Source organism: Copidosoma floridanum, unplaced genomic scaffold (genome assembly GCF_036245765.1).
Source record: "Copidosoma floridanum isolate Cflo_tuat_1 unplaced genomic scaffold, Cflo_Japanese_pri ptg000024l, whole genome shotgun sequence".
NCBI classification, from domain to species: domain Eukaryota; kingdom Metazoa; phylum Arthropoda; class Insecta; order Hymenoptera; family Encyrtidae; genus Copidosoma; species Copidosoma floridanum.
The window spans coordinates 11,252,501-11,272,246 of NW_028321901.1; the positions used below are offsets into that span (position 1 = coordinate 11,252,501).

Here is a 19,746-nt window from a genome sequence, read left to right on the forward strand (position 1 = left end):
ATTTCTTATAATTACGTTTATTACTATTAATTTCATCATTTATTATCTTCTTTTTCAAGCAAAAGTACTTTTCTGAAGTATACCAACGCCTTGAAAATTCTCCGTACTCTAGCAGTTTGCTAAGTGGAGTTTTTCGAAATAAGAGCTGACTCTGGGGCAAATTGTTATTAAATGAATTAAGAACTTTATGAGGTCCTGGAGGTATGCCATTTTCAAGATTTTGCAATTTACTTATGAATGGCTCTATACTTATATCTGCATCTAAATAAATGTGTCTACAATTTATGAAGATTGTTACATCTAATAGGGTCGAATCAATAAGATAATTCTTATAAGACTGCATTTGATTTTCGGTTTTGTATATATTTGGGGCACGTACTTTTCTGCCATATACTAATTCATGTGGTGTAAGCCCGCTAGCTGTATGCGGTCATGTATTGTTTTCATGTAAAGCAAAACGTAAAATTTTGTCCCACTCCTGTTTAGTTGTAGTTTTCATTCTTAAAAAGCTTGCAATTATGGCATGGCTTCGTTATAGTAAACCGTTAGATTGGGGATAGTAAGGTATAGTGGTCTTAAGGTTCAAACCGAAAATTTAGGCTAAATTTGTTAATTTATTATTCCGAAAACTCTTTCTATTATCGCTGAGTACTATTTTAGGCACTCCATACAACGCTATGAAGAGGCTTGCCGGAGCGCCTGTGACTGTGATAGCTCGGATGTCGCTACGAAGTATTTTGAAAATAAAAATTGTGTGGTTAATATATGTTTATTACCAGATGTAGTTGTTGCTAATGGTCCTACAGTATTGATGGCTATTTTTGAGAAAACTTCAGCTGGAGTATCAGTTATTACCATAGGTTCTTTTGTTTTTATCCGTACTAGTTTTTGTTTTTGGCAAATTTTGCATTTTCGTACAAAATTTTCAATATCTTTTCTCATACCTTCCCACTAATACAATTCTCTTATTCTTCTAAAAGTTTTATTCATGCCTCTGTGTCCACCGAAGAGACTGTTGTGGCATTCTATTAATTTTTGTTGTCTCATTTCGTTTGATAAATAAGAATATTCACTGAAACATACACTTATCTTAATGTTAACATGACTGAGTTCTTCATGAATTGCTTTGGGCAATATTCCTCTGGGCAAATTATCAATTATTTCATCCTTTCTGAATATTTCTAATGTTTCTATATTTTTATTTTCTATTGCTTTGGCTAAACCTGCTAAGCATGAGTGAAGATCTTGAAGCAATATTTCATCTTTTTCTCTTTCTTCAATAACCAAACAGAATACTAGATCATTTTCATGATTGGTTGTTATCACGTCACCTACTTGTGGTTGCGTTTTATTCAATTCGGATTTTAAAATATAATTAACATCTTATAACAATTTATTGTTATTAGAATTAAGAGTCAAGTCGACCGAAATGAACGTTGCAAGGTTGTCCTTTGCATATGGTAAACACTCTTGCGTGCTTAATATTTCGAGGTGATCCATTTCTGTTCTTATCAGAGGTCTAATTATAGTGCTTTCTTGACAAGTGACTTGGTCATCGCGTTCAGCATTCCATTGCTGCTCTAACATTTCGAATGTGGCTGTAGGACGAGTTGATGGTGTCAAGTTACTCTGCTTTAGGGCATAATGCTGTTTTACAAATGTGCCATGTTGTTTAGCGCTTGAATGAGAAGGTGTATTGGGTACACTACCATGCGTTTTTTCTTCCTCTCTAGCTTCTTCGCTATCTTCTTGTTTAATCGTGTAAACATTAGGCTCTTTCCATAAAGTATCGACATCGTCTTCTATTACGGTGGATTTTGATTTTATTGAAAAGCTTCCTTCTTCTATAGAATTCTTAGAGTCATTGGAATAGTCTAGTGAATTATTAGATTAAGTTTTTGAATTCTAAAAATTTTTTTCGGTTGACTCTTGTTCGTTATTTCCTATTTTTCCTTGCGGTATGTAATAATCTCAATATAAAGATGGGTCAGCAAAATTTGTATTTTAAAGGACATTTTTTATTATTATTTTCATCCAAACGGCTTTCCAAAGCATCTTCATGCGTTGATCTGCGAGCGGTGGATTGCAGCTTTGAATTTTGCTTTATTTTAGCAGCCACTTTATTTTCTGATGTACTTGATGAGTCAGTGTCAAACTTAAATCCCACTGATTTCCGAGGTGCAGTTTCGATTTTTTTATTTGTAGGAATCGTAGAAGTTGACGGTTGTGCAGAAGGGTTTAATGTGTCTTCCAAGTCACTGGATTAAATAATAGCTTCTTGTTGTGACTTATTATGTGTTGTAGTTCAAATGGATAATAGATCTGGTTTAGTGTTCGAGAGATTAAGAAGTAGAGATTTATCTCTTTGGGGTATCGGTTTTTGCTGGTTCTCTTAATCTTCCGCTGTATTTAGAATTTCTGTACCATCAGAGTTTTAAGTGGCCGTGGGTCTGTTAGGAGGAGGTGAACTTCGTTTTTCATGAGTTTTGCGCTTAAGTAACCTTCAAGGTGGTATAATGAGAGGAGAATTTTTAGAGCCCATTTTTCCTCTTGTTGCTTGCTTCCCTGTACTTGTAGGTTCGAGCTTACTTGAACTTTGATTGTGTAAATCACTGTCCCTATTGGCACGTGCAATAGATGTTTTTGTTTGTCGAGGGATTTTTAAAATAGGTTCTAAGGATAACATACAGAACTGTGATGCTTCATAATTACTAGACTCCCTTTCAGTACTCAAACTGTTAAAGCGACTACTGCTTCTGTTACTGCTGGATGTTAAAATTTTTCTGACCCTTTTACGCCTCCCCTGACAATCTATATTATCTTTTACGGTATTTATAACATAAAGATCTGCAGGGTTATGTGATAAAGCGTTAGCATCTAAATTTAAACGTCCGGGTTTGTACTTATAGGTGTAGTTGTACCCGCGGAGTTTCGCTCTCCATTGATTAAGGCGACTCATGGGGTCTTTTATTGATTCGATCCATGTCAAAGGTTCGTGGTCTCCGTAAACTGTAATCTTTTGTCCATATAAATAGTGTCTAAAATTTTGTATGGCGGTTATTACTGCTAATCTCTCTCTTTCAGTAGTGGAGTAATTTCTTCCGCATTTATAACGAGTGCAATACATGTAGGCTACAGGATAGTCTTCTGGTTCTCCTTGACTTAAAACAGCATCGAGAGCTAAGGTGGATACGTCGGTAGTTAGAATGAATGATTTGTCAAGATCGGCACATGCAAGTACCAGGACCTCACACAGGGCTGATTTTAATCTTTCAAAGCTCTGTTCCTGAGTCTTAGTCCAATCGAATTTTTGACTTTTCCGTAATAATAGGGTTAAAGGCTCTGCAATTTTATTATAATCTTGAATAAATCGTCTATAATATCCCACGAGTCCTAAAAATTCTCGAATTTTCGTACAATTTTTTGGTGTTGGAAAATTTTATACTGCTTCAAGTTTCTTAGAATCGGTTTTACTCTACCTATTTTATGTCCTATATATATTTATTTCAGAGTTAAAAATTTGCATTTATGTAGCTGTAATTTCAAACCAGCATCTGATAGTCTATTAAATAATTTTCTTACTTTTATTTTGTGTTCTTCTAAAGATTTGGCACATGTTATGATATCATCTAAAAATATAAATAGTTCTGTGCCTTGCAATCTCAATAATACAGAATCCATAAGTCTTTGGAATGTAGCTGGGGCATTGCATAATCCAAATGGCATACGTGTATACTCGTAATGTCGGTAAGGAGTACTGAAAGCTGTTTCTGGCGATCTTCTGGAGATACTTCAATTTAATGAAATCCATTAGCTAGGTCGAATACTGAAAAAAGTTTTGACCCGCCAATTTGCTCTAATATGTCTGTAATATTAGGCAATGGGTAAGCATCAGGGATAATTGTTACGTTTAATTTTCTGTAATCTATTACGAGACGATGTCTCTTTTCTCCGTTGGGTTCTGGCTTTTTGGGGACAATCCACAGCGAACTATTGTACGGGCTAGTGGAATAGCTAATGGTTTTTATTTGTAATAATTTATCAGTCTGATCTCTAATTTCCTTGTGTAGAGCAGGAGGGTATATATATAGTTTTGTAAAAACAGGTTTGTCGTCAGTTGTTGGTATATTATGATGTACATACGACGTTGGTGAAGCAGCATCACTTTTGATGTAAAATAGATGTGAATACTCTTTTACTATTCGGTAAAGTTGTTTATAGCTCGTCTTATCATGATGATGCTGGCAAAGTTTTTTCGTAATATATTTAATTCTTTCCTCTTTTGTTATGTTAGGAACATCATCACTAAAATCTGAGTCAATAAAATTTTCTGAATCATCTATATCAAAAGGTTCGAGATTTTGCAGAGGAATCTTGATTTCTACTGGCTCTTCTTTCGTGTTTGCAGCCATCCGGAAACAGCGGCCTTTATTGTATATTTTTGCTGCTTCGCCTATGAATATACTGAAACGGTCCACTTTGTGAAGGGTAATTCGTGAAGGAAAGTGGATCGTGGTATAACGGCAGATAGAGGAGCTGAGGAGACACGCAACCAAAAAGAAACGAACTCAAAAAATAATCTTATTTAATTCTCGGTATTCATTCAAATTTCTCAATTGACAGAAAAAAAAGGTCTTTAATATCGATCAATTAAAATCATAAGAAATTAAAGAACTAAAATCGATTATCTTACACAATGAATCATTTTTTATGATTGAAAACAAACAAAAAAAAAGAATTTTATCTATAATTCTTAGAACTTCTGCGAAATCTGACTTAATTACAGAACGTGATTTTTTACAAAATTAATAGAAATCAAAAAAAAAAATATCGACGAGATTCTATCAAATCACCTGATAACATAAAAAAAAGTAACATTATCGCAGAACACTCTATTTTGTAGAATCCCCCTTATATCTCCCCATCACAAATATTTCACCTTTGTACATCAGATTTGTTTACCTTAAGTCTAGGCGTGAAAACTATGTTATGATAACTCAAAATACGACTCTTCAACAAGAGAGTTCCAAAGTTCAAACAATAATAGTAAGACGCATATGTATAAGATCGCTATATATTAGAAGAAAAGCATCGCGGTTAAAATCAAAACGTACCACGGTTGAATACCTCCAATTCCTTATGAATGTAATATGCAAAAATCAAAAATCAAAAATTAACCAAGAGAGTGGCACAGAATTCGAGCACACATACAGTCAATACTACTGTGCGGATCGTTACACGAGAGCGTCGCCGATTCAATCAAAAACTTATAATAAAAAATAAATAAAAACCTTTAAGGATGACACAAAAAGCAGTCAGAAGGTCATCTCTCGGTTGACTTAACACCCGGGGATTTCTACCGACTAACTAAATGATCCCACAAAGTGAGATCAACGCTTGTCATCGAGCTTAAAAAACAAACAAATCCGATTCTTCCCCAAACACAATTAACACTTCGTTGAAAGAAAACTATGGCTTCCAAGGCAAAGGAAACACCGGAGAAAAACTCCTCCAAACTAAATCACGCACACTGGGAGACTCAACATACACACAAAAAAAAGTCTCCTCCGTATACGATCGCTTACCTAAGGCCACCACTTGGTTGATCAATTAAGCAACCAGGGATTTCCGCCTTTTTGGTCTGAACTCATCAACTAAAGTTAATGAGAAAACGATATCGGAAATCGAAGGGAACACTTACTCTTTTTACTGTGCAGCAATCTGTAATAATGTCAACGTAGCTAAACGATTCCCAGCGACAATCAGACGCACGAGTGGATTCCACAGGGCCCCCTTGTACTGCTGCTAACGTCGTCCCCTCGGAGGCGAGCCAATCTAACTACTCTCACGAGCTCTTTTTTCCGAGCTCCTCTCCAGCGAAACCCTACTCTCGGACCCCGACAAGCGCCGCCGTCCCGGTGCGCATCCCTTACAAATTCCATTCTCGCGCAGTCCCATTCTAATTTTATCCCCCAACGCTCTAGTGCACACACACACACATAAGGTACCCCTATACGTGTACTCTCAATACCAGGAGTAGTTTTTATCGATCGCAAGTATGCTTTTCCGTGGCTGTTAGTTTATGTTCAAGAATTTCTATGGGAACTCTCATTCTGGCTGGTATTTTGTATAGACGATTTTGACCAAAGGGTACTCCTGTGGGTTTAAAATGTTGAGAAGTTGGAAGAGATTCCGAGTTTTTTTCATTCATGCTATATTATTCATAATTTCGTAAAAATTATTTTTATTACTTGTACATTCTGTTGTCGTATCAAGTAACTTAAGTCCACGTTCTTCGTCGCTTATTGTTACAATTCTTCCTATAAATGGAATGGGACTTCTAGGTCTTCTTTTTAGTATCAAGGCTCTTGTGTCATGACAAAGCCTCGTCCGTTCTTCGGCTAGAAATAAATTTCCTAATATTCCTGTCTCACAGAGAGGTGTTTCTTGTGCTAAGACGTGAAAAACGTGATTTTTATCCAGTATGTTTAACGTTACTGTTCCTAGTGTAATGATATTTTGAGAAGTTAATCCAATAAGAGCAATTTTTGTATCAGTATTTATAATAATATTCGCTAGTAATAAAGATATTTTAATAGCATTGACGTCCGCTCCTGTATCTATTATAAAAGTGTCTTTACTTTTATTTAATTGTGAAATTTTAAGTCTTACTGTCGGTGCATTGACAAAGTCTCTTGCGACGGATACTCGGGCGATTGCACAAATTGATTCGTCAGTAGACGCTGATTCAAGTCTTAGCTCGCCACTGCGTCTGGGCGACGAGCATCGTTCCCGTAAAAAGAATGGCCTGGTTTAGGAGAACTTGGTCTGAAATTATGCCGATTATTGAAAAAGTTCGACCTTGAGCGAAAGCTTGTGTTTTTCCGCGATTTACGTGGGATCTGAACGTTTTTGCAAGTATAGGGGTAATTTCCTATTGGAGAAGTAGACGAGTTACCAAATATACACTGCAGTACAGTTGTATGAAAGGGGAAATTCAAATAGGCTAATAGTTTGTTTGGGTGTTGCGTTAGTTGTATGGGGCCAAAATTTCCATGATTTTCTCACGAATCGCTCAAATGCTGGTAAGATTGCGTTTCATTCGACTTTTGCCACAATTTTACTGATTGCTCATTTGAGTCGTTATTTTGATATTGAAGAGCTGGTTGTCATACTATTCTTCGGTCTGATTTAAACGTAGTCGGGAAAAATTTTGTGTCATTAAAGTTGTAATAATAAGACATATTATCGCGTATGTACATGTTAGGATCGTTATAGTCAACTTGTTGTATATTGTTTTAATTAGGCTGAAAATATGAAAAATGTCCTTGTCTGTTTTGTTGGTGTACTGATAAATTTTGTCTTTCTGTAGGGTGTAACTGCTGATCAAGGTACATATCTGAATTCTGATGGTCCATAGTAGCGTGAGTATTGGGGTATAATATTTTTTCAACTTTTTGGCTTCTAAAGCTACTTGTAAAGCACCGGCAAACGTTTTTGGTACGTTTGACATCATTTTGGCCTTAAATCCATCGGGTAGGCCTCTCATGAATGCTTCATGGCTAACCATTTCTAGATATAACTTGAAATCAGGCTATTGGTTGTCAGGAATGTTGTTGAAAACGGCCTCTATTTTAGCTGCTCCAGCGCCTTGATTAATGAGTTAGGACATTCTCTCGTGAAAATCGCGAACAGTTCCTCCCTGTTTCATTTGAGAATTATTAATGTCGGTGATGTATTAAGCGTAAGTTTTATAAGAAGCAGAGTGTGCCTTCAAAAGGTTTATAAGATCGTCTTATGTATTTATTGTTAATCGGTCCAGACAACTTCTTGCTCTACCCTTTAGCCTGGAAATGACTATTCTTAAAAACATAGGCTTTTCCGCATATGTAATAAGGGACCTACCATTTTGAACATCTTGCAAGAAATCTCTGACAGGTGTATTTTGACCGCTATATATTGGTATGTGTGAGGTTGCTTGACTTGTTCGAAAAGCCAAATTATTTAGGGCTACGATACGTGATTATTCAAGAAATTTAAGTGATTTTTCCGTTTTTTTTCCCTATGGTATTGTTTGACTAACTGTACTCTTGTAACTACATCTGCTACCTTGCCTATATCCTCAAGCGTATGATCCATTATATAAAAAAAATTTTTGAAAATAGATTTAGAAAGGCAATGAAGGAAATTAAAAAAACAAATAAAAATAAAAATTTGATTATGTTATAGCATGCTCCAAGTAGAACAAAAGGCTTAGTTCCCCACGAGGGATGTTAATTTGTTACGTCCAAACTTCTATAAGTGAAGGGCGGAACTCGTAGATTCGTTCTACAAACAAATAAATTTAATTTTTGTTCATCAGGAACCAGCCATTGGCCCAAAGACCTTATTTGCTTTTACTTGCAGTATCCTTTTCTCTGAAATCGTTGACTCTGCGTTGTGGTAATAGGTTTCACCGAACGATATGTATGAAGTGGTGTACACTGAGCTAGCGTTGACTTATTGTTAGAGTTTATGTATTATGTCATACAGTAGTAGCCTATATTATTTGTGTTTTTTTATCTCAAGTCCTTGAAAAAATCGTTGTCTATCTAAATTTTCCTTGATATTCAATTTATTCGCCAAAGTTAGAGTTATGCTTATGGAATTTTGCAATATTTCATGTAATTCAATTATTAAAAATTTCAATTGAGAAAATAAATTGTGATCAGCAACTAAGATATATCTTACCTGATGATTGAATAAATTTAGATAATCCAAAAATAGTTCATCTTACAAGTAGTATTAATTATAAAGTTTCAGATTCCCATTGATAATGTTTATACAGTTTATAATTTTCTTTACTTAGCTTACTTCTACGATCGTGGGTTAGCCGCTGCTTGCGCGTACGCAGTCGCAAGATATTACAATGTTGACTGCATCGATGATCCTAATTCTGCGTGAGATTACTCGTGGCGATGACAATAATTAAGATGCTGCTTTTAACGTTGGAACCCAAGTCTATGAACAGAAATCACTCTCCTATCTTCATAGTTACTTTGGAGGACTTAATGAAAGAGGAAAGGCGAATATTATTATTTGCGAAGAGTTTTTATACTCTTGCGTTTAAGAAGGACGCGTCAAGTTGGGGATCCGAATGACTAATCAGAGCTTAACTGCAGTAATTTCACAGTAATTGATAGTTAAAACTGCTGATCTCTCGGATTTTACATTAAGTACAAGTTTCTGTCGAAATTGTGTATGATATTTCTTGTGTACATCCGCAGTACAAAAAGTGTTGAAGTAATGACATTATTTGGTGTACTTATACGAATTGATTGCGTCAGATGAGCGTCTTATAAGATTGTTTGAGGTTGACTGCGTAGTTCGAGTTTTGCGAAGGTAGCTTGTTTCAAATGAAGTCAGTTATATGTCACGCAATTGCAGAATCAGGTATACCGCTCGATGGTTTGAGATCGCTGAGCTTTTGCTTTTTATAATTTAAAAATGAAACTGTGTTTTGAAGTAATAAATGTTAAGTATATGACATGGGATTTCACACTAGCCCAATAATAGAAAAATTGAAAATGTTCTCCATTATGAATTGATCAAAGAAAAGTTACTGTCTTTTTTAATTCTTTAAGATCCTAATTTAATTTAATATTCTATCTTAAAAAGAGAAATATATGTCAGTTATTGTAAAATTTAAATTACTGGACATTTCATTTCGAAACAATTAATGTATGATATTTTTTAGAACCACATCAGCTACAGTATTTATGAAGAGCTTATAAATATACATGCCCAAGAAATCGATGACATAGTCAAGCTTGTTGTTTTGCTGCCCGCAGTAGTTTATCAGGTATATCAGTTTTTTTATTTTAGCATAACAAACTTTTATAACTTAATGACGCTTGAAACCTAAAATTAATACAACTTTATACGTTATGTTGTTACTTATTTAGTTGAAGATATTTTCTTTCCACAGTATTTTTTAGGATGGGAAAAAACAGAATTAATTAGTAAATCTCCAATAATTATTCTGTTCTGTACCATCGACTATAACTTGCTTGGTACTGACATTTATATATGTATAACTTTTTACATTTTTTGTTCTAAGTAATGCTATTTTTAAATTTTAAAAACATTAATTATTTTGAAAGTAATTATGTCATCAGGCTCCTTTAATACTTATCATTTTTTTATAAAGAAAATGTTTGTTAAAATGATATCCTTGCTTCAAAATGATCTAATGCCCTTATTGAAATTGATTTTTCCATACCTCCTGTAAAATTACGACTGCTACCTCTATCGTCTTGGGGCAAAAGTGCTACATTGTCCCTCAAGTAAAGGGTAGCGATCATTATTTTTATAATTTTTTTCTAACTGTCTACAAAAAAAAATGAATTTTAACTTCATGCATACAAGCAAAAGTGTTTTTTTAGTGAAGTTTTTTCTAATAATTATTTTATTAATAATTCATACATTAGAATAGGAATTTTTTTTTTTACTAGAATAGTAGAAAAAATTGCTACGTATGTAACACATTATTTTTTGTTAGTACTAGTTATTAAGATGCAATTTAAAATTTGCATAAGCTCCAGAAATGTGGTTAAATTCAGTAGGAAATGTTTTTTAGTTAGATGAAAAAAAAACATAAAACTATTTTTCATCCTACAATGTGGTAAGAATTTATCTTTATTAAGTTTTGAAAAAAATTTTTTCAACGGTACAACACTCTCAAAATTTAAAAAAACTCTGTACATTAGACATTGTTTGTAACTAGTTTTATTTTCCAGGTTAAAGTTACAAATAAAATAATCTTAACTAGATTATTTAATCTAAAAATGCACCAAAATTTTTACCAAGTCATTAACTTTTAATCTTATGTTTTTGGGAGCCTTATACTTACAATCAAAATACACGACAAATAAGTTTCCTAGAGAAGCAAGTTCAGTAAGTAATGACTCGGTCTTGAACTTGTAAACATGTATTACTAAGCATTTGAGATATAAAAATCATAGCCTTAGTCACTGTCCTACCGAGACTATATATTAATATTTTCTTCGTTTTTTAAAGTTCTCATTTTTACGTACCTCATACTGTTTATGCTCGTATAATTTATCAATGAACTGTCACGCATGTGTCGAGACTCAATGATCATTATTAAATAAGAAATGAGAGATATACGTCATGGGACATTAAAAAAAAAGGCTATCTTAATACATACACAAAAGTTTATAAATATTTTAAAGTTGCGCTTTTATATATCGTGGTGTATGAAAATATACTTTTGTGATTGGTGAAAAACTTGAATTAATCTTTATCGTTGTTTCCGTAGAATATAAAGTGTACAATATTAATTCTATGTTTTTCTTCAAATAACTTACAGATAAAACATTTTTACCATTGAGCACGACTTATGGGTATGAAATAGTGTTTTTCAACTGATAAGCCCCATAATTATGAGGATTTATAATCCAATATAAAAGGAAAGTGTACAACTGCTTTGAACTTCTCCTGAACATCTCTAGGAAAAGGAGTAACATGACTTATCATTATGATTTCATTTACAGTAACAACAGTAATTATTATAATAATGACAATAACAACAAGAATTATAATCATTATGATAAGAACAGTGATGCTGAGAACAACGAACCATGAAACTACTTTTGGGATCGTTTTTGAGAGTAAGCGAAAAGCAATTATCTTCCAGCAGTGTTAAGCATATCTTGAATAATACTTACAAAAAAATTTCGACATTATATTCAAGTATAAAATAGTATGGTTGATCACTTTAAACTTAGCATGCGTATTATCACACTTATCCTCATAAGTTTATTTACTATGATGTCTGTATAAGTCGAAACAACGAGCAATAACCAGTACATATCATATTAAAATCCTGAGCTCATTTCGACGAAAACTATGCTTTTTTTCTTTTAGCTTTTTTTTAGCTTTGGCGCTACTGGCACCTCGAATGGCACCGCACTAATATCGTTGAATTTCCTCTTTAAGCTTTTCATAATGATTTACTTTTACATATGTTTCTAAAATTGCTTTGTAAAAATCGAAGTATTTGTAAACGGTACCACTTAAAGTATTCAATTTCATTAATTATATACTTTAAGTTCTCAGTTTACAACACTAAGATTTACAACGTTGAACTAGCAGCATTGTTTGTAATTCCATGGTAATGCAAATCGTGATCCACAAAGTACGATTCTTACATGCAGGTTGTCAAGTAACGGAGCCTATAGTACTAGAGCCTCCGCAAGTTCAAGAAAAAAAAGCATCATCTTCGTTCAAATTCCTATGAATCAAAGAGGATTGATATCGGAAAAACAGTAAAATCCGAAAGTCATGTCTAATTACGAGTGTGTTTCTTAATATGTAATAATAGAAAATTCGCAAACGATGTTAAAAATAAGGAAATCGTTACAATAAACGAATGTATCTTGTATCGATTGTGATATTATCGTGTGTAAATAAAACTCGTGTAATTCGAAATATTCGTCTCAGCTCTCCATGATAAAGAACCTTATAGATCAAACAATTTACTTCTAATGAAAATTAATAATGCGATTTCTGTCTTTGTGTCGCTTTGTGATCTGATTAATCTCACTGAGTACCAACCCATGGACTGAAACCCAAATTGATATGGCTCTAACCGAGAAATAACAAAATTCTTGCTTATTATGACTAAAATCAATGTCATTTATTCGCAAATAAAACGCAGTAGGAACTCTAACAACCTTTAAACGAATAATATTGGTATTTTTATGCCACTTGCTTACTTCTTGTAAATTGTCATGGTCACTAATTTGGCAGACGTAGATTGTAACAAGAAAAAAAATTAAATGACCGTTGCCCTTAAGTCTAAGTCATAACATGGTGAGTACGGATTCATAGTAAATATGTATGATGAGGGTATTCACAAATGTTCTATCCATATTAATATGGTTTATATAAGTTTCCTGTAAGCTGGACAATTTATGTAAAATTTTGTTGTATGATATAATGTATGTACGATTTTACGATTCTCACAACTGATACGACAATGTTCAAAATTCTATAAATAATGTTATCTTTATCAAGCAAATCGACAATTTCTAACTTATTTTAATGGAATATGAAAGCTTACTTTCGATGAAAAAAAGTTGTAAAAGTAAAAAAAAGCAGCAGCACAAGCAGCTAAAGTGAAAGTACAAAAAGAAAAACTAAGAGTATTCTAAAAAATTTTTACGTTAGTGTATTATAAGAATACAGCAGAAATATTTGCGTAATGAATTTTTGGTGTATGGTTATATCTTGCTTTCCTCATGGATTTCTTAAATTTAATCTTTTAGTATGGATCTAAGTGTTGTGACGAGTTGGACTCCCGCTCTGTGGCGCCGGAGGTATGTAATGCCGGGCCGTCCCGATCACCTCGCTTGGGAAAAATTACATTTACCTTGTCCTCACCTTGTACTGCCACACTTCAATGTCCATGTACCTAAAATCCACGTACAAAACGGGGGTCCCGTTGCAGGTGGCTGGATAGGTACTATCCGCTCCGAGTGAAGAAAACACTTGCAAAAAATAGATCCCAACATTCAAAAAATTCTTCCTAACGTTCTTATTTATTGTCACTTATTACACAATACCGAGTGCACTATAGGTTACTAGGCGCCATCCAACGTTACATTGCACTCGATTTTCGACACACACGCGCGCGCACACATATCCCGCACATTCTCACAATAACTCCTAACCCACAGCTACTCCCTCTTTCTAGAAATCTACTCAAAATACACGGCTCTTTAACTCTTTATCATGAAAACCCGTTACCAATGCACACACTCTCTCTCTCTCTCTCTCTCTCTAGTTAGTTAGGAGTTAAAGTTAAGGTTAGTAACTGATCAAGGCTCTTATTTTTTGCTCTGCTTTTTTGGCTTTTTACTGCTGTCCATTGCCCTAGGGCGTGTTTGTTTCAGGCCTGTTGCAAGCTCCCTTACTGCAACTTGCTGCATGAGTGTTATCTCCTGCAGAGGTTGCAGATTTTTAACAATCTCGACTGTTTTGCCTAGGTTGCCCGAGCGCGCTGGTGTGTATGTTGTCAATGCTGTAACGACTTGCACTTTGTTTTCTGGCTCAACTTCGATGGACCTGTGCTCTTCTTGAATCACAAATGAGATCTCAGTGGGCCCCGTGAACGTCGTTGTTGGAGTTTTTCGCTGTGCTATCCGCTGTTTGACTTGTATGTATTGATGCGTTAGTCGGCTAGGAGCTGGCACGATTTGGTCATAGTTGTGTTGGTGTATTCATCATACACGCGTGTGATTGCTATTTCTCTTTGTAAACAGAGCGATGGGTAATAATAGTGACAATACTGATGAAAGCAGTGACAGTGATGGTTCTTCCACATCTGTGAAGGAATCATTGTTGATTTCGTATAGCGACGTCACGAGTATGCTTGACGAAGTAAACAAACATCATAAGGCAATGCTTACTATGCTTCGATAAAAGAAGGTTTCAGGTGTCAAGGCACAATTACAAGACACAATAAATTGCTTTAGCGCTGTTATAACTAAAATTGCCGCTGCATATATGTAAGCTTGAGGTCGACCGGGTTCACGGTTCCTGCGTTAAGGCTTTAAATGACGCATGCACAAACATCGAAAAAGCGAGTATCAATGTCTGTCAAGCTATCTCAGAAAATAATGCAGATGTACGATCTCGGCAGTTGCGGGTTCTTTTCCTGCATAATCTAAGGGTTTGCAGCGTGGTGATCGCGGAAACTTCATGTCGAATCCATCTAATTTAAAAGTTAACGTAAATAAAGTAAGATATTTAGGAAATAGCGCGGTGATTTTGGAGGGCGATTCATTCAATGAAACTGTCATAAAAAATCAGCTTACCAATGCGTGCCCTGAGCTTGAAATTAAAGTAAATGCATATAAAAACCCGCGCCTGATTGTACGTAATATTCCGGTGGAATTAAAGGAGTCTGATGTAGTTGACTGCATCGTCTACCACTACGCGATAATAACAAATTTCGCTCGAGTATCATTGAAGTTTCACCTAAGCACCATAAAATTTTGCGTGAAAAGGCCCACGTTTATATTGGTTGGTGCAAATCGTGTCGCAAATCATGTTTCTATTTTGTAATGCTATAAATGTATGAAGTTATTTAGTACGAATATTTGCGTTAATAAGACAAAGTTGCGATGTGCATGTTGCCAAGCGTCCAATATTGCGGGTAACATTGATCACAGTGCCTATGACAGAGTTAAATGTGTGGTTTTGCGTGAAAAAATTGAGCGTGCTTCTTCATTTGTAAATCATGGCGAATAAGGTCAATAGCACCAAGTACTTATGTGTTAGTCATTGTAATGCGCAATCCCTTAATGCTAACTTTGTTGATGTATGCGATTTTGTTTTAACTCATGGTATGTAGGTTATGGGTATAAGTGAGTCTTTTCTGAAACCAAATCATAACTTAACGTGGTATGGCATGACACTACTATTTGCTGCGCAACGATCGGGTTGGTTGAGGGGGTGGCGAAGTTGCTATGTGTGTTCATGAGTCCCTGAAGTCGAGAATTGTTGCATCATCGCCAGAATTACCTCCTAAGGTCGTGCGTGCAGAATACCTTTTCGTTGAATTGCAAATGGGCTCATTCAAGTTTCTTTGCGCGTTGGTATATAATCCACCAAAGGCTGGATATTGGTGTGAAACTGTTGAAAATGCACTACTAAACTATAATGGAGCCTATGATAATATTTTTCTGCTTGGCGATTTCAATATAGACTAGTTTTCTACTCTTCCGACTAGAAACACATTGGTTGACTCACTTCAAGCTACTAATCTTAAGCGCCTACCCTTTAATCAGACTCATCATGTGGGTGATCCGTTCTCAACAATTGACTACTTTTGTCTTGCTGATGATTCGAATTTGGCGTTTTATTCGCAGCATTTTGTGCCCAGTATATCACTACATGAGATTCTGCTTGTTTGTTTTAAATACGATAATCCTCAATCTACACCATCGACGATTGTACGTCGCAGTTTTAAAAATTTTGATTTAGCCAGTCTTCAGCGTGATTTCGTATCACTTGATTGGAAAGCTACTCTTGATTTCCCTGACATCGATTTGAACGTATCACTATACTCACAGAATTTTCTTTATCTGTATGATAATCATGCCCCTTTGCACATTTTTCCCGTTCGCTCGGGGCGTCCTACGCCCTGGATGACGGCTGACTTACGCAGGCTTTTAAAATCAAGAAATGCTGCTTGTCGTACTTTTAAGCGTACCAGGAAAGATAGCGATAGGGAAATCCGTAATCGTCTTCGTAACCGTGCTAAGCTTGCTGTACGCAACGCTATTTCTTGCTACCACAGACAAAAATTTTCGAACTGCAGGTCGCCTCGGGATTTTTGGAACTGTGTTAATAGGGCTGGCCTGTCGAGGGGTGTCATTTATTGCGATACTCTACCAACTGACCTCGTTTCACTGAATACATTTTTCATAGGCAATCCAGGTGTTGTGCCACTGACTACTCGGACCCCTTTCGTCGATATCCATGATGATGATAGACTATTTTTTAGGGCAGTCGAGGAATCTGATGTCGTTAATGCTATAAGAAGGGGGAGCTCAAATGCAACTGGGCCTGATGGTATACCCCTACGCTTTTTACGTAATTGTATTATTTACGTTGTTCCTATACTGATGAATATCTTTGATGCATCACTTCATAGTGGAATTTTCCCAGCATTATGGAAGCAGTCTAATGTACGCCCAATTCCCAAGGTCAGGAATCCCAAAAGAGTAAAAGATGTTAGACCTATCAGTTTGTTGCGTGCTACTTCTAAGGTTTTCAAAACTGTTGTACATGCACAAATTTTGGGATATGTAACGTGACTAAAAATACTTGATCAACTGCAATCAGGATATAAAAAGTTTCATAGCACTCAATTAGCAGTTATCAAGCTGGTTGATGATATTAGGGTTGCTATTAATGAGCAGCGGATTACGCTCCTGGTAGCTATTGATTTTTCATGAGCTTTCGACGTTGTTAACATCAAACATCTTTATAATAAGCTCTACAGTTTGGGATTTTCGAGCTTTGCCTGCAACTGGATTGAATCTTACCTCACTGATAGGTCTCAAGTTGTAATTTCGTCAATGGGTGAAAGCTCTAAACCTTTGTAGGGACGTTCGGGGGTGCCACAGGGCTCGGTGCTGGGCCCACTGTTTTTTTCTTTTTACATGAATGACATTAGTTTGCGCAGTGGTCAGCCACAGTATCCATCGTGTAAATTTAAATTTAGATCTCATGATATGCCTGGCACAAAATGGGCATCTCACCTGGATCTGCTTATCCCTCCTGCCGCCCTTAAGTTTCTACATGATTTTTTCTTCGTTGGTATCGCTAGTGTGTGGAATGGTTTGCCAGTTGCTATACGTGAATTATACTAGCGCCCGTGTTTCAAGAGTGAACTTTATAACTACTACCAGCTTGTGTTCGACAACTCGCGTTAATTGTTAATTGTAACAAAATCTTATTGTGTTGTACTATTTATTTAATGACGCTTTCCATTACTACTGTTACAGATTTTATTTCTTGTTTACTACATTTTTATTAGTTTTATTATTTTTATTCGTTTTTTTTTCTTTTTGTTTTCTTAATTATTTTATTTTAATAATGTAATAATTGCGATAATATTCTTGAACGCTAATATTCAGTAGCCTCTTTGTTATATTTTAATGTATATACGGCTTAGGCTATACAGGACCACTGAGCACGTCTCTGAGTCCTTAGTCTGTTAAATAAATAAATCTAATCTAATCTAATCCCTCTCTCTCTCTCTCTCTTGCTAGTCACAACTTCTTCGCTACGACTCGCTCGGAGACTCCTTGACACCTTTCCCACGAATCACTTGAACTCTCTCTCTTGACCTGATCCTTGTAGCTCACTTTCTCTCTCTCTCTCTCTCTCTCTCTCATTCTTTCTCTCTCCCTCCCTCTCTCATGTATACAACTCTAGGGTGTCAGTTACCGTGTGCTAGATACCTCATGATTTTACCCCGAGACTTTCTTTCCCCTAGGCATACAGTAACGTGCTCTTTGGTCCGGGAGATGCTTCCAGATGCAAGAGGTAGCAGACAAGCCTGGAGGGATGATGGAGCCTGGAGATAATAGCTGTTGGTTGACGGGTTGCTGCGCATGCATAAGTGCGTGCTTCCTGTATCTTTCACTACTCGGGAGATAGCGAAAAATTAACGCTACGAGCTCACTAGTTCGTGTATATTGTTGCTATTTGCATTTCTTTTACTCACTCTCGCTTATACATTCTAGGCTACTTCTGATTTTTCATTATCCCTAGCATATAATACCATTCGTTAAAACACTCATGCAATCGTTGTATACTTCCTGATGCTAGAATTCAACGCTATTCACAAAAACTGAATGAGTGCAACACTATATAACGGTTGACCTGAGTTTTGTCTATCACAGGCTTCATTTTCGATACATTTCATACTTCATGTTACATTCATCTACATGAGTCTGAAAAGTAAGTCTGTCACGGTGTTCCTTGACAACAGAGACTTTAGCCTGCATTATTTTTAATGCTTATGTTTATTTAGTCCATGCTATTAGTTTTTATATTTTTTATTTGTTGTCTTTAAAATAGTTGAATCGATTGAAAAAAGTTTGAAAAAAAAAAAAGAAGGATTAGGTAACTTATATTGTTTTATTTTGTATAACCATAGCGAATCAGTTAAGAAAAAAATTAATGCGTCATACACTAACTAGAATTAAAATTAAAAAACTATATTATTCTCATTATAATAAACGGTGAAAAACTACCGTCTTTTGGTTATTTTATAAAAAAAAGTTAAAACAAATAAATTAAACTAGATATTTTCAACAATAAATCAGTACCTGATCTTATTAATAAACTAGCAGCCCCCTGTCTCGGCTTCGCCCGAGATTTACTAAATAAAACACCGTAGTGTGTTGACATGTGATGTGAAACATTTTTAGTTAAAAATTTTATACATATTCCTGATACTCTCAGAACTAAAATCTTATTAAAAACATATTTTTTCGAAATCCATATAGTTTATTTGGTCAAATAATAAGGTGTAAAAATTCAAAAAAATAATTATGTTGAAGAGTACCGTGCGTTCTTTATGCCATAAAATAATCGGTGGCCATAAGAAACCGTTGATTTACAGTTTCTCTCGTGTAATTCACGAAAACAGCTATTTTTTAAAGCTGTTAAGATTTGAGACCCCCAAAAAATTTATATTAAAAAAAAATTTTTTTTCTCATATCTTACAACTTTATTACCAGAGCAACAAAGTCCTGGATCTTAAACCCTACGTTTTTATTGCCACAAAAACACAAATACATTTTTTACTCATTAAAAAATCTGAAGTAGGATATTTAAAGATTTCAGAGATTGCTGTGAGGGTACGATGAAAAGCTGATCTCTCACGTAATGGACTCATTAGTTGTCAATTTTGACGCTGCTGTTTCAATCTCGATAAATTTTCTGCGTCAGTTTCTTGACGCCTAAGTAAAATTGTATTTATTAGATACACTTGAAGTTTTTATTCCAATTCACCCTCTTGCGACTTTTGGCAGACTTAAAATTTTTGTGACCCCTAAAAGCTGTTTTCTGTCAACTTTGTCAAGATCTAATATATTTGTTGGCAAGGTAGTTCAACGTCCGATGGCCCTAAAAAAGACCGGTGAGCTTCTTAAGTCA

General features: G+C 35.2%; 1 protein-coding gene across 3 annotated transcripts in view; it reads left to right on the plus strand.

Moving 5' to 3' along the window:
• fidipidine (coiled-coil domain-containing protein 93) overlaps nt 1-19,746 on the plus strand; it is a 525,830-nt gene that overhangs the window by 273,232 nt on the left and 232,852 nt on the right. For all 3 annotated transcript variants that reach the window (XM_089595045.1, XM_089595044.1, XM_089595046.1), the window contains one exon: nt 9,737-9,841. In XM_089595045.1, coding sequence (XP_089451171.1) covers nt 9,737-9,841 — 105 coding nt within the window. The remainder of the gene's footprint in view (nt 1-9,736; nt 9,842-19,746) is intronic.